At 39.7% G+C, this 14,117-nt stretch overlaps 1 protein-coding gene across 1 annotated transcript; it reads left to right on the top strand.

Annotated features, from left to right (window-relative positions):
- Positions 1-46: 46 nt before the first annotated feature.
- Positions 47-5,623, top strand: c11orf68 (chromosome 11 open reading frame 68). Its single transcript, XM_031900692.1, has 2 exons — positions 47-410; positions 4,670-5,623. The coding sequence occupies exon 2, from the start codon at positions 4,679-4,681 to the stop codon at positions 5,405-5,407; it is 729 nt and encodes a 242-aa protein (XP_031756552.1). The 5' UTR covers positions 47-410; positions 4,670-4,678; the 3' UTR covers positions 5,408-5,623.
- The last annotated feature ends 8,494 nt before the right edge of the window (positions 5,624-14,117 follow it).

The raw sequence follows: 14,117 nt of genomic DNA, 5'->3' as shown, positions 1-14,117 counted from the left end.
TGAGTTGTGTATAAACTAAAGTTGTGTCAGCTTGGCCGCATTGCAAAATGCTTCTGTAGCGGCACACTTTCCCGCTGTAACAAAACCCATGCGATTTTTGTTTTTCTCTGAACTCGGAAATATTGCTGTATTGTTTGGTTTGGATGATGCACATGCCACAATATAAGTAAAGTGCATGGACGGCCGACCCTGAGGTGCTGGGTTGAAGCCAGCCGCGCACTAATGTACAGTATACTGTATTTTTTCTTCAGTGTTAGTGGCTTCCTCTAGTTAATAAAGTTTTTTGAAAAAAATGGAAGCAACAAAACCCTCCCTGTCTAGCAACCCAACATGTCACTGTTTCCGCGGCAACGCGGCCTGGTACAGGAAGTGGGACGCTGCAGCGACGCGACTTCGAATCGCTTAATCTTGTAAGGAATGAGTACATTTCCAGTGATTGGAATAGGCTAGGTTACCTGTTTTCCTGGTCATCGCCTTCTTTTCCTCTAGGTGTACTCTGTAGCTTTCTAGGAGTTCTTGAAAATGGTTTCATATTTTCATGTATATACACACAGAGAATACATACTTTGATCATTTATGTAGTAGGTACATTTTAATATTTACATTTATTTTAATCATTCTGTGGATCTCCACGAACACATATGTATGAATGTGTCTGGATTTGAAGAGAATGAGAGAAAGAAATAATATATATATATATATATATATATATATATTACAAGCTATTCTTTCTCTCATTCTCTTCAAATCCAGACACATTCATACATATGTGTTCGTGGAGATCCACAGAATAACTAAAATAAATGTAAATATTAAAATGTACCTACTACATAAATGATCAAAGTATGTATTCTCTGTGTGTATATACATGAATAAATATATATATATATATATATATATATAAAATACATAGTGATATAATACATTCATACAAAGTTAAAAGAACAACAATACCAAAAAATGAAAGTGTAACAGAATACACTTGTATTTACAGAGCTAATTTGTTATTTGTAAACCTGTGCATTACTCCTTCCCATCTTTAATGGCTACCCATTGCTACACAGCAGTGTGTTTATATACACAATAATAACATTTCTGAAGCAAACACATCAGTTTTACTATATGACTATGAAGATTTTCATTCATCCAGGTCATGGTATATCAGGCATGGGACCTGTTATCCAGAATGCTCAAGACCTGGGATTTTCCGGATAAGGGATCTTTCTGTAATTTGGATCTCCATAATTTTCAAAAATTGGAATTATTTGTTTGTAATGGAGTCTATGGCAGATGGCCTTTCATTAATTTGGAACTTTCTGTATAATAAGTTTCCAGATAAGGGATCCCATACCTGTATAAATAAATCTAAAGCAACTTGACTTGCTAAGTAATCATTGAAGACGTTTCAATACTCATCCGAGCAGCTGTCTTCAATGATTACTTAGCAAGTCCAGTTGCTTTAGATTTACTTATACTAGATATCACTTTTATTAGTACAGGACAACAAATTATCATGTTTTAATTATTTTCAAACACGTTAATGCTCGTTGATGCGGTCCCCGATCCGACTGCCCCATTGCCGCTCACATAATCCGATCGTCTGGCCCCAGGGCCAAACGATCGGATTATTATTTTTTTTACCTAAATGGTCCCCGATATCGCCCACCCGTAGGTGGGGATATTGGGGGAAGATCCGCTCGCTTGGCGACATCGCCAAGCGAGCGGATCTGCTCGTGTATGGCCACCTTTAGGCTGGTGCTGGGAAGAAACCTCACTGGTCTGGGGAAGTTAGAATTGCATTGTTGTCTTTCTGGTTAATAAATGCAGCCACGCAGATAGGCAGCTGCTGGAATGGAGCAGTGAGCACAAAGAGCAGACAACCATCTCTCACATTTCCTGCTTGCATTTGCATGCCTAGATCTAATTGCACACATGCCAGGCTGCAGTCATTTCTTTCCCATTCCCTTATTCCCAGCATAAGGACAAATTTATTAAAATTTAAGATATTTGTTTTGCCTCAATGTGATAAAATGCTGATACACTTGATCTTAATTATCTTATTATATGCATTTTGAGATACATTTTTAAAAAATCGCTTGAAAAAATTTGCCTGATAAAACCCTGTTGAGCTTGGCTAGAAGTAATGGGAAGTGTTTTTTCAGGATTCAAGCTATTTTATTTTTTTTGCGATTTGTAAGTCAACCATAGACTCATTTAAAATGAACGGATCAATGCAAATATGCTAGCGATCCAGAAAAAAACTCTGATAAGCTGGCCCTGGTAAGGGCAAATTTTATTTAAGCAATGAATTTCAGATAAGGCACTGGTCTGTTTTCTGGGAAGTAGAGAAGAGATGAGCAGAGCTCAAGTTATGCCACACATTTCTATTCCCTTGGGTATATAAAATATTTGTGTTTGCTTCCACTTTTATGCATTTTTGAAATAAAGTTCAGTAAAATGATTTGGTTATTCAAAATAGAGTTCTTTACTTACTATACCATAGAAACTCCATCCAAAGTCTGTAGTGAAAATGATCACAAAATATGGTAACGTCTGCCTGGCACTACAAAGTGATACATTTCAGAACAGTAGTGTAACTAACAGAGAAACAGTGGGTGCAACTGCACTGGGGCTTGCAACACTGCAAGCTTATGGCTCCTGCCACACAGGGTGGTTTCTCAGTCTGCAGATAAACAGATGCTTAGTGTGCCTGCAGCTGGGCCTGTGCAATGGCCCCGGGTGCAGGCACAGCAATGAACTTATTGAAACGTAGGGGCGGATTCTCATCTGTGTTTATCCGCCGGCCAAGAATCCGCCCTGTATGGTAGGAGCCTATGGCATAGGGGCCCCAGGACAAATTTTGCCTTGGGCCCCTAAGCCTTTGGTTACACTGCTTATTTGAATCTGTCAGATTCAGGTGTGTCTGTTTACTCAGCAAGCAAAGTTCTACTATTGCAAGGCTTCTTTAAAGGCTACTTCAAAGATAGGAAGCCAGCTCTCTGTATCATATAGGCAGAATTTTGTTAAAACTGGTTTTGTGCCTTGCAGATTTTGCTATGTTAGTTTACGCTGAAGAGCGTAGCTTTTATGTGGAGTCAAAGCCCAAAATTTTAAAAAACAGTGTTTGGGCTTTACTGCAAAACCAGTTGTTTCAGTTCTAAAATAAATTGGGCCTAGGGAAGAAATATTTTCGCAGGAAAGCAAAAAAATGCTCAGAGAATCCAAAATCCCATTCACTTTTTTTTTCTGAACAAACTTCCTCCTGCGGTTTTAGGCACTTTCTAAAATAACAGGTCCTTTATTCTCATGATCAATTGAATGAAAACTGAGTGTGGATATCACTAGTTGTTATTTTAGATGAACTCACATCAAGATTCTTTCATTGTTATTTTATGTTTATTCATGGCAATGTCAGGGTTTTTTTGTGATTAAATGCCTTTAGTTATTTTACCCAAAAATTAAATAGAAATAGGATTCACACCTTGCTCCCCAACATACCTAATGACATCCATTGAAATTGCTGTTGCTGTTCTTCTAACTACCCTGATTTTGCTAGCCTAAAGTGGTTGTTCACCTTTTAATTAACTTTTAGTATGACGTAGAGAAGGCTATTCTGAGACAACTTGCAATTGGTCTTCATTTTTTATTATTTGCGTTTTTTTAATAATTTAGCATTCTGTTCAGCAGCTCTCCAGGTTGAAATTTCAGCAGCCATATGGTTGCTAGGGCCCAGTTTAACCTAGTAAACAGTGGCTTGTAAAAGTAACAGGAATATGAATAAAGAAGGGCCTACACAGAAAGATAAGTAACATAAAATAACAATAACATTGTAGCCTCACAAAGCAATAGTTTTTGGCAGCTGTAGTCAGTGACCCCCATTTGAAAGCTGGAAAAAGTCTGAAAAAGAAGGCAAATAATTCAAAAACTATGAAAAGTTAGTCTGAAAGTGAACTACCCCTTTAAGGTTTACTATTCAGGGCAGTTTGTTGATATGCCAGCATTTAGCCAGCCAGTAGACCTAAAATCACAAGGAATCTTTACTTTAAAGGGGAATTGACCCTGATGTACTTTGCAAGACCATGAGGTAAAATTATCAAACGGTGAAAGGCCAGTTCACCAGAGTTTGCCATAGGATACATTTAATACACGTGCAAAGGACACTGTGGCATTCTCCTCCCAGTTTGGCAAATCAAACTTGCCTTTCACCCTTTGAGTTCCAGAGAAATGACTCCTCCATCCAAGCACAATAATAACATTTGAACACTACGTTACCTTCTGTCTAAAGGAAATACTGCAGATTCTGCCATGTGTCAAATTTTTTTTATTTAATTCTATCCATAATTCTGTGTCCACAAATTCTCCTTTTGTATTTATAATCTTGGAACAATACAATATTTTGAGTTGGCGAGGCAGTGGCTTGTAGCCAGAACAGAAAAACTGGTTATGTTAGTGAGCTGGGTATGAAAAACAAACAGGAAAAGTCCCCTTGGTTTGCTAATAGCTTGCAGAGAAATATTTAACTGCTGTCCTGTGTTATTATAGAATTAAACAATATATCTCTGATTATTCCCTTTGAAGACAAAGATAGAATAAGAAAAATCATTTTTTAGTTTACCCTTCCTCATAGGTCTGTACCTTCTGATTTCAATTATTTTTTCTTTTTCATCAGCTGTTAAAAATGGCAGACTACGAGGAAGGAGAAAGAGGGAGGGCTCTTGGGGCAGAAGAACATGCAGCTGAATCAATGGCTGCTGACATGGACCCATGGATTATTTTTGATGCGAGAAAAACACCAAGAGCTGAGTTCAGTGAGTGGCTGGAAACGTATCGCCCTTCCAGAGTCTCCCGTTTTGGAAACCCAGAGGAGGGAGCAAGTCCAGTGGGATGGATAGCAGTGTATGGTCCAGGATATTGCCCACAAGTGGAGGGTGGTAAGGAACTTCAAGATGCTTGGGACAAACTGCAAAGTACAGGGCGTAAAATAAACTATGAACTTATAAAAGAACTTGCTCTAAACTATGGGGTCACTTCAGGGAAATGGCTTATGCATCTTGAGACTGGTTTCAAAGTGGATTATGCCTGGAGTGGCATCGCCAAAGCAGTGGTCGAGGGGCAGCTCAGTGTAGCCAAAGTGAGCCCCTTCCAGACAGACAGTAAGCATGTTATTTGTGTATATACGCAAGACTTCACAGATGAAGAAAGCATCATGCAAACTGACGCAGTCATTCGCAGCTCTGGTATAAAGTGTCTCCTGGCTTACAAACCAGATGTTTATACCTATTTAGGAATCTACAGGAATAATCACTGGCAGATTTGCCCAACAATCTATGAGAGTCGTTATGATCTGGAGTGCATACCTCGCAGGTCCAGAGTCACCAACAAAGTTACAAACATAGAAGTTACTTAAAGGCGTACTTCATGACAAAAGTTGGTGCAGAAGGAACTCTAATAGTATTTTTTTAAGAAAAATTATGTTATATCAAACATTATAGTTATTCCTGTCTTGATGTTTGGGACTTTTTATTTTCTTACTTCAGTGAATGACCAAATGAAGTCTACCCAGCATTTTTTTTTTTACTTGTTGCTTATGCATATGTGTTTGTAATAAATAATTATGGGTGAATCTTGTGGTCTAGCTTTCTGTATGTTTGCACATACAGCTATGGAACCTGTGAACCAGAATGCTTGGGACCTGGAGCTAGTTAGGAACAAGTACAAGATAATGTCTTATTATTTACAAAGGAAAAGGAAATCTTTTTTAAAAATTAGAATTATTTGATTAAAATTAAGGGGCACATTTACTAATCCACGAATCCGAATCCCGAATGGGAAAAAATTGGATTGGAAACGAAAATTTTGCGACTTTTTTGTTGCTGTCGCGTTTTTTCCGTATTTTGCGCGATTTTTCCGTCGCCGCCACGACTTTATCGTATTTTGCGCGACTTTTTTGTGCGACGGCGACGAAAAAGTCGTGGAAAATATACGATAAAGTCGTAACAGCAACGGAAAAATCGCGGGACATACGAAAAAGTCGCAGCGGCGACGAAAAAGTCACAAAAATACAGATCATTACGAAAAAACGCGTACGGACGCTTTTGGTCCGTTCGTGGATTAGTAAATCTCTAAGTCTATGGGAGATGGCTTTCCTGTAATTTGGAGCTTTCATGGATAACGCATTTCAAAATAACGGATCCCATACCTGTATTTGGTTTTATACTATGTTTTTTTTTGTGATTTTGCATTGGCTGTGTCAGAACAGTCTGAGAAGGAACAACAGATACAAAAACATGTATTGTGTCCACTGTACATGAAGTTTAAGGGTAAAAACAGATGGGGCAATTAGTTGCCGCAACTTTTAAAAATCCAATCGCGACACCTATAGCAAACCAGTTTGTCCCATACAGCAAACTGTACACACAAAGATTTTTATTTTAATTGTGGCGACTTATCACTCCCTCTGTTTTTGCCCTAAGGCCCATAGCACAGTAGCCAGTCTTCCTGGATGCAAGAGAAAATTTGATAAGAGAAGGACTATTCAAATTGTATTGAAAGACCCTATATCAGATGCCAGACAGATTCAAGCTGACCTTTAGGCACAAGGTACAACAGGTTCAATTCACACCATCTATTATCAATGAAAAGAGAGCTTTGTAGCAGGGAGTACCAGGAAGACCTCACTCCAGAGCTTGCCAAAAACACCCCAGAACCAAAATACTTTTGGGGGAATGTCCTGTGGAGCAATGAAATAAATCTAGAGTTTATAGGTAAAGCACAACATGGAGGAGGTTTGCTGATGATTTGGGCTTGCTTTGCTGCCCTTGTAATGGCATCATCAAATGAGGAGATTACCAAGGCGTTTTGGCAAGCAATATTAAGTTGAGTGGTCCAAAGTATCAGTAGATAACCACATTTTGGGTGCAGGAGACACTTCAATTATCCTTTGCAAAGAATTGTGGATGTCTGGTTTTGTTAATTTATTTGTAATTTATTTGGAAAATGTTCCAGTATATTTTTTTTTTTTTTTTTTTTTTGCCGCCAGTTGAGTTTTTTTAATGAAATCACCATGATTTTTTACCCACAATGCCCACCCAGAACGCCAGGGTAATTTTATGTGTATAACTTGCGTGCAATGTACAAAGTAGTGTCTGTTTTGGTAAGTTGCACCCTAAGTTTACACCATGCAGTATTTCCTCTGTGTTTGAATGGGACACCATTCTTGTAGTGCACAGTGTAAATAACAGTATTAAAATTGTGAGTTACTTGCTACAAGTCAGTTAAGAAACCTGCAATTACTGGCACATCCAGGCTGGAAATACTCTGGGTCTCTGTGGTGTCTATTCATGTCATTGCGCACACTATTCATTGCAGCAGTTTGCACAAGTGCAAGGAGCATGTATTGGTGCAAGTACCTTTAGTGAATGTCATCACTGCATTCACAGTTTTGTGTTTGTAAATGATCCCTTGTAAAGGTTGTGAAGCATGGGGAGATTAGTCAGCGGGCGACTAATCTCCCCGCAATGCCATCCCACCGGCTAGAATGTAAATTGCCGGTGGGATGGCATACGTGGCGCCACAATTTGCCGAAGTTTCCTCTCCGCGTATCCCATCCCACTTTACATTCTAGCCAGGGCCCTTTTTGCATCCATCAAGTAAATGTGAGATAGATAACAGCACAGCCTTTGATAGCTTAGTTTTTAAACTAATGCACATGTGCACTGTGTCCCTTAGGATCAGACCTCTAATATAGGTTTTTGCAGACCAGTTTAAAGAAAAGCGCTCCTGATAATGGTTCCCTAACCTGGTGGCTGCAGGCTGAAAATACACTGTGCGTGGCACAAGCCTAAGTACCCACAGAGAAGACTCCACTACTGCCTGTTACACTCACATGACATCTGTCAGTTTGAACCTAGGTCAGATTTCTGCGTAAAAATACTCAGTACTGGGGCCAAAATCTGCCCTGTGTGCACATTTACAATCTTGCTACAGTTTACCATATGCTAAAGGGTATCTGTAACTTTTTACAGTAAATGAGAGCAGTTAAAAACATTGACATGGCAATTGGCTTTTCAGCTTAGCATGTACAAGACCACACTGCGCTTTGCAGGGGGTGCCATCTCAATAATCCCCAGCCCTTAGAGCATGTGGTAAGGAAAGCCTTCTGCTCCTTCCGCTCTGTAACTTGTGCATTTCAATGACATGCAGCACTAACGCAGTCAGTGGTTTATTAAAGAAAAGGAAGTGCACACCCAAACATAGTGTGCAAAGTGCAAAAAATGGCTGATAGTAGCATATTTTGCACCTTGAATGTCTCATGACAGATCACATCATTTATTGTATGGTCGTCACCATACCATTTTTTTTTTCCCTTCTGATCTACTCACAAACACGGTAATATGTATTTTTGGAGAACTTATTTTAAACAAGCCCTAAAATTTATGAGTATTCTTCCCATGACTAGCATGTAATTCAGATTAAGGCTATGGTGTCTAACAAATAACCTATATTACATAACTATATTATATTACTTTACTATATGGTTGGCAGCAGAAAGCTGTAATCTGAGCTTCAGCCAGAGCTACAGCAGGAAGCTACCAAGACCAAGCTAAAATGGCAGCTGCTGTCTTATACATACAGAGGGAGCTTTTACTCAGGTATGGTAAAGCATTCTGCAGAATAAATATAGCATTCTAAAATGCACTAATGTGGCTAATCTGTTGGCAAAAAAACCAAAATTCCTTTCCTTCTCTATTATAGCAAACAAAACCCTATATACATTATTTGACCAAGAATGAAAATTTAAGCCCTAAAATAAAACCATTTTTGTACAAGGGAGGATATAGAAGGATACTTCATTATGTACTGGTTCTAACTTCAGTTTGCTATAGTATTTTCCTTCTGTTTTAATAAACAGAAAATTGGCTCTTGAGGTTACCAGAGACAGCTTTGTTTTTCCTGAAAGATCTTGTTGCTGTGGCTCATGGAATGGTGAGTTGCTGTTAGGGCGGTACTCTGCACACCAGAAACACTGCCATCTTGTCCACATGGAAAGAAATCAATCATTATATTGAAGGATGGGCTAGTTTAGGAATGAACCAGGACATCATCAGGTTTTCCAGCTTCCTGTGTTCTTCAGATAACTGATTACAGTCTGAGGTACAAAACTAGTACAGATATGGGACCTGTTATACAGAATGCTCAGGAACTGGGGTTTTCCAGATAAGGGATTTTTCCATAATTTGGATCTCCATAACTCAAGTCTGCTAAAAATCATTCAAATATTGAATAAACCCAATAGGCTTGTTTTGCCTCCAATAAGGATTAATTATACCTTAGTTGGGATCAAGTACAAGGTACTGTTTTATTATTACAGAGAAAAAGGAAATCATTTTTAAAAATTCAAATTATTTGCTTATAATGGAGTCTGTGGGAGATGGCCTTTCTGTAATTCTGAACTTTCTGGATGTTATTGCACAGGGATCCTATACCTGCCATGCCTACCTGGCTCTCACATGTACTGGGAGTAGTAGATTTCAAGGCAGCAGAAGGTTCATGGTAAACCATCCAGAATTTGTGCCCGCAGGGAATTGGCATGGGACCTTTAGTGCCAAATGGGACCAATTAGTGCCAAAAAAAGACATAGCAGTGACACAACTAACAGTCCCCAGTCCAAAAGAAGAAATATCAGATCTTCATAATCAATATGTCTATAACCCTTAATAAATTTTACTCAAAAAAGTACAAGTATGAGATTTGCACCATTTGTGTAACTAATGTTGTGCGTCTGACTCTACAGGGATTATTGATAAACACATTGGGTGCATTTAAAAGTACCAATCTGCTTGCCACCCCCAGTAAGGGCTGGAACTAAGGGTAGGCAGAAGAGACAAGTGCCTAGGGTACAACAGAGGGGAGGCGCTAGAAACACCACACTCCTTTTACCTACATTTATAAATGAAGTTATCTCGCTGCCTGGTAATTCTGGACTGCCCTCAGTGAATACAATCACTAAGCAGGGTATATACCTATAAACTGGCCATACACAGACAAATTTCAGCTGCATGTTCCGGACCCTTCAGACCGATTTGTTAGCTTATCTGCCCATGTATGGGCACCCCCAATCAATATCTGACCTACCGGTATATAGGTTTGATTTTCCCGTTGGTCAGGTCTTTTATATGGTTCTTGGTCCGATGGCCAATATACTTACCATTTTAATCCAATTATTTGGCCCTAGGGCCAAACGATCAAATTAGCCCGAAATCACCCACTGAACTGAGCATATCACCATACTGCATATCGCCCCATGTACATGCTGGACATTCTCAGCTGAGTAATATCAACTTTTACTTAACTACCCATACAGATTTGCACCCCTCAGTGCTCAGTCCTGTTTCCCTGCTGATTACTTGAGAGTCACATTCAAATGTAAAAAGAGTTGGAAAGCACCACAAGCATGCAAAATGTTTTCTGGGGGTGCAATATGGGCTTTAGCTATTTGGTAGCCCCCATGGCAGCCTACACAAGACTCTGTTTGGCAGTACACATAGTTTTTATGCAATTAAAGCTTGTCTGGAATTCAAGATTAAGCACCTGCTTTGAGGCCACTGAAAGCACAGGAAGTTCAGTGGTTTTAGTTTCAGAAGTTTTAATCTTAGGGTTCTGATCTCAGCCTATTATAATTCTGCAAGCCTATTAAAGGACATGTATATAAAAATATCTTTGTATTGTTATTCCCATGACATAGAGGTGTTGTGCCGCTTACTGCAGCAGACCTATGCCTTTTATTTTAGCAGTATCAGAGCTCCCTGTGTTGCAGGGAACTTAATGCACATTGTTACCCTACATATCTGTTCTTGGTCCAGAAACTCTCTGCCATTGGCCAGTGTATCCAGTGGGTGGCAGCATGATACACATTCCAGTGACTTGTGGAAACTGAGTAATAAATCAATTTATCCATTAGTAAGTAGATCAGAAAGTACATCCTTGCACTCAGGTTTTAAAATTCCTATGCTTTTATAGTGACATACTTTATACAAATATTGCAAAGCATACTTTCTGGAGAACCCCTCAGGCTGGTATATCACAAAATGAAGCTGAAAGCACAGGGAACATGTGTCTGCTGTCTCTAAGAGGGGCCCTGCACAGGCCAGCCTCCCCAAAAGCCCCACCAGACTAGAAAAATGGACTTGCCCTTGCCCGGTACCATTTCCTGAAAGGAAGAGCTGTGTAAGCTGGTTTGTCAATCATGATGACATATAGTTGCCCTTTAAAAAGAATCTGAGTTGAAGACCCCAACAAACTGAAAGAAAACTGAGTAGCACTGTATCTAATTTAACACAATGGGGGGAATGGAGAAGGAGAAAGCATTTTTTTTTTTTAGTTAAAGTGGTGTAAATACAATCTCCATATTCACAAACAGAAATCTGACAAATGTGTTTTTGGGGAAAGAAAAACGGTTTACAGACACTTTTGTGAATAAAAAGCATTTTAAACAGAAATTTTTTCCCCCCACCTTTTTTAAAAATGGAGTAAAGCTCAGTGTAACTCTTCTCCTCACCTCTGCATTTCTTTTTTTCTGTCTGCATTTACCCCACTTTTGGCTGCAGAATGGGGGGCATATTAGCATATCCATGGGCATTAGCAGCCTATTTTTAGGGCTGTGGCACACGGGGAAACACGGGACTTCTCACAGCAACTTCCACGATTTTGGTGAAATTGTGGCGCCACGTATGCCATCCCACCAGCGATATACATACTTGCCGGTGGAATGGGATTTCGGGGAGACTAGTCACCCTCGACAAGGGAGATTTGTCGCAGGAGACTAGTCTCCCGTGTGTCACAGCCCACAAGGTGCAAGAGCTGTTTTCTGTATATATCAATAAGGGGGAATTCACAAAAATGGAGATAGCATTTGTGCGGTGGTAAAACTTTTCTCCATATTCAAACAGAAATCTGCCTAATTTCCAACTAAACAGCCACTTTTCAGTTTTTGGTGAAAGAAAGTTTATAGACACTTTTGTGAATTTCTCTTTTAAATGACATGGTGAAAAAACATTTTAAACAACATCTTTCCCCCCCCCCGCGCTTTGTTTCCCCGGTCTTCATTTCACATCCATTGGGTGGACCATACCACTTGAAATGGATGGGAGGCTGTACCGTACCACTTGATGCGGACGGACCATATCACTTGATGTAGACTGTACTACCCTGCATCACTTGTGTGTGTACACTCCATCAACGTAACCAGTACAGCCCATCTACCCCCCATGTCAAGCAGGGGGAGACCCTATAACTTGTGCAGGGGAGGACAGACCGTACCACTTGAGGTGGGGCCATACCACATTACACAGATGGGGGGGGGCAGACCATACCACTTAAGGCGGATATAGGGGTGGACAGTACCACTTTATGCACACTGGGGGAACCTTCCACATGACGTTATCGGAGGCGAATTAAACTGTACCACTTTATGAGTACTGAAGGGAACCTACCACTTCACGCGGACGGCCTAATATTTGCAACCCCCAGCGATTTCACCTTTCCCCTCTACTTTATGTTTTTTTTTTTAAATGAGAAATGATGGGGACTGAAAAGTGTGTTGAATATGTCACACCAGAGGGTCTAATTTATGAGTACTGGCACATTTGCATCTGGGCAGTAACAAATGACAACCAATAAAATTCTTGTTCTACGTGCAGCTGGCTAAGAAAGAAAAAAATAAAAAATATTATCACTGATTAGTCACTATGGGTAACAACCCAGATACAAATTAGCACAGTTTTTATAAATGAATCCCAATTAGTTTTGTTTGCCATAGTCAGCTTCAAACACCCTTGCCACCATAAGCCACAATTTTTATAAAAAATAATGTGTCTGGCTTGTGTGGTTTTCCTGCCTAAAAAGTCTTGTGTGCCATTGCCCATGGGAAAATGAAAGAGGGATTTGCTGTAAAAAAAGGCGTGTATAATGTAGATGAGATTATAAATTTCCCTTGCTGCTGTTAATGGGTTTTTACTGTTTAAGGATTTTATCTCCCTGACCTTTTTAGGCAACAATCCCAAAAAGTGAATTCATTCTGCATGCTCCTCATGCTCCTGTTCCACGAAGATGATAACTATAACAGAATGGAGCTGGGGCGCTATGTGAGAGGCCATGGTCTAAAGATGAATATGTACAAATAGGAATTCAAAGACTTCCTAAGATTATTAATGAAGTAACATGGGTTTAGGAGGATAAGGTGGGGTTCAGGCTTCTGAGAAAGCTCAAGAGCTGCAAATTATATTATTACTGAAACCAAACTTAAAAAGAAGCATTAATATCAGATTTCAACATAAAGTGCTTGTATTTAAAGGAAACCTATTAAAATGCATTTTTTGCTCAGATACACTTTTGGGTTATTATATTACACAAAAGTTTGTTTAAAGGAGAAGGAAAGGCTAATAAAGAGTTAATCTCAAGCTGCAGGCATACCTTCAGTTGTCTCAATAGTGCCCTTAAGTCTCCCCATATTTCTCCTGTTCAGATGATCAGAAGCCAAACAGGAAAGAAAAATGCTGAGCTGTGTAAAGAAAGTTCCCATAATGCCTCACTCCTGCACAGACACCCAGACCAAGTGTACATGCTCAGTTTGTAAGACTATGCGTCCGCTTCTTGCTGATTGGCTCAGATCCACATTCCTAAGGGGGGGGGGCGAGTGAGTTCTTTGCATTCTTGAGGGAGGGGGAGCAGGAGAGAGGAGACAGTAGAGAGCTGCCTGTCTCTGGCCCAGGAATTACAGACACAAGAAATCTTTTGACAGAGAAGTCAGTGCAGCGTTTCTGTGAGTGCTTGTGGCTGTATTTACATAGACCTTTCTGATAAAGCTTACTTAGTTTTTACCTTTCTTTCTCCTTTAAAAAGATCCTTTCTTTCCAACTTCATAACCTAAAGAGACACTATCACCTCCAACAGCACCGATTAAACAATCACCATCTTAAGTTTAGCCATATGTCTAAAGGGGTCAATCATAGGGCCACCATGGGTGGCAACAAATAGTCCTTCTGCCCCTGAATACAACAGGTAGGGTTCAAAGTAAAAGACTATGAGAATGTTAAAGGGATACTATCACCCGACAAAAA

This window comes from Xenopus tropicalis, chromosome 4 (genome assembly GCF_000004195.4).
Source record: "Xenopus tropicalis strain Nigerian chromosome 4, UCB_Xtro_10.0, whole genome shotgun sequence".
Classification (NCBI taxonomy): Eukaryota; Metazoa; Chordata; class Amphibia; order Anura; family Pipidae; genus Xenopus; species Xenopus tropicalis.
This window is presented reverse-complemented; position numbering and strand designations above follow the sequence as displayed.

Bases quoted from the DNA above. Each gene is read 5' to 3' on its own strand.
- c11orf68 (XM_031900692.1), top strand. From the start codon at position 4,679: ATGGCAGACTACGAGGAAGGAGAAAGAGGGAGGGCTCTTGGGGCAGAA.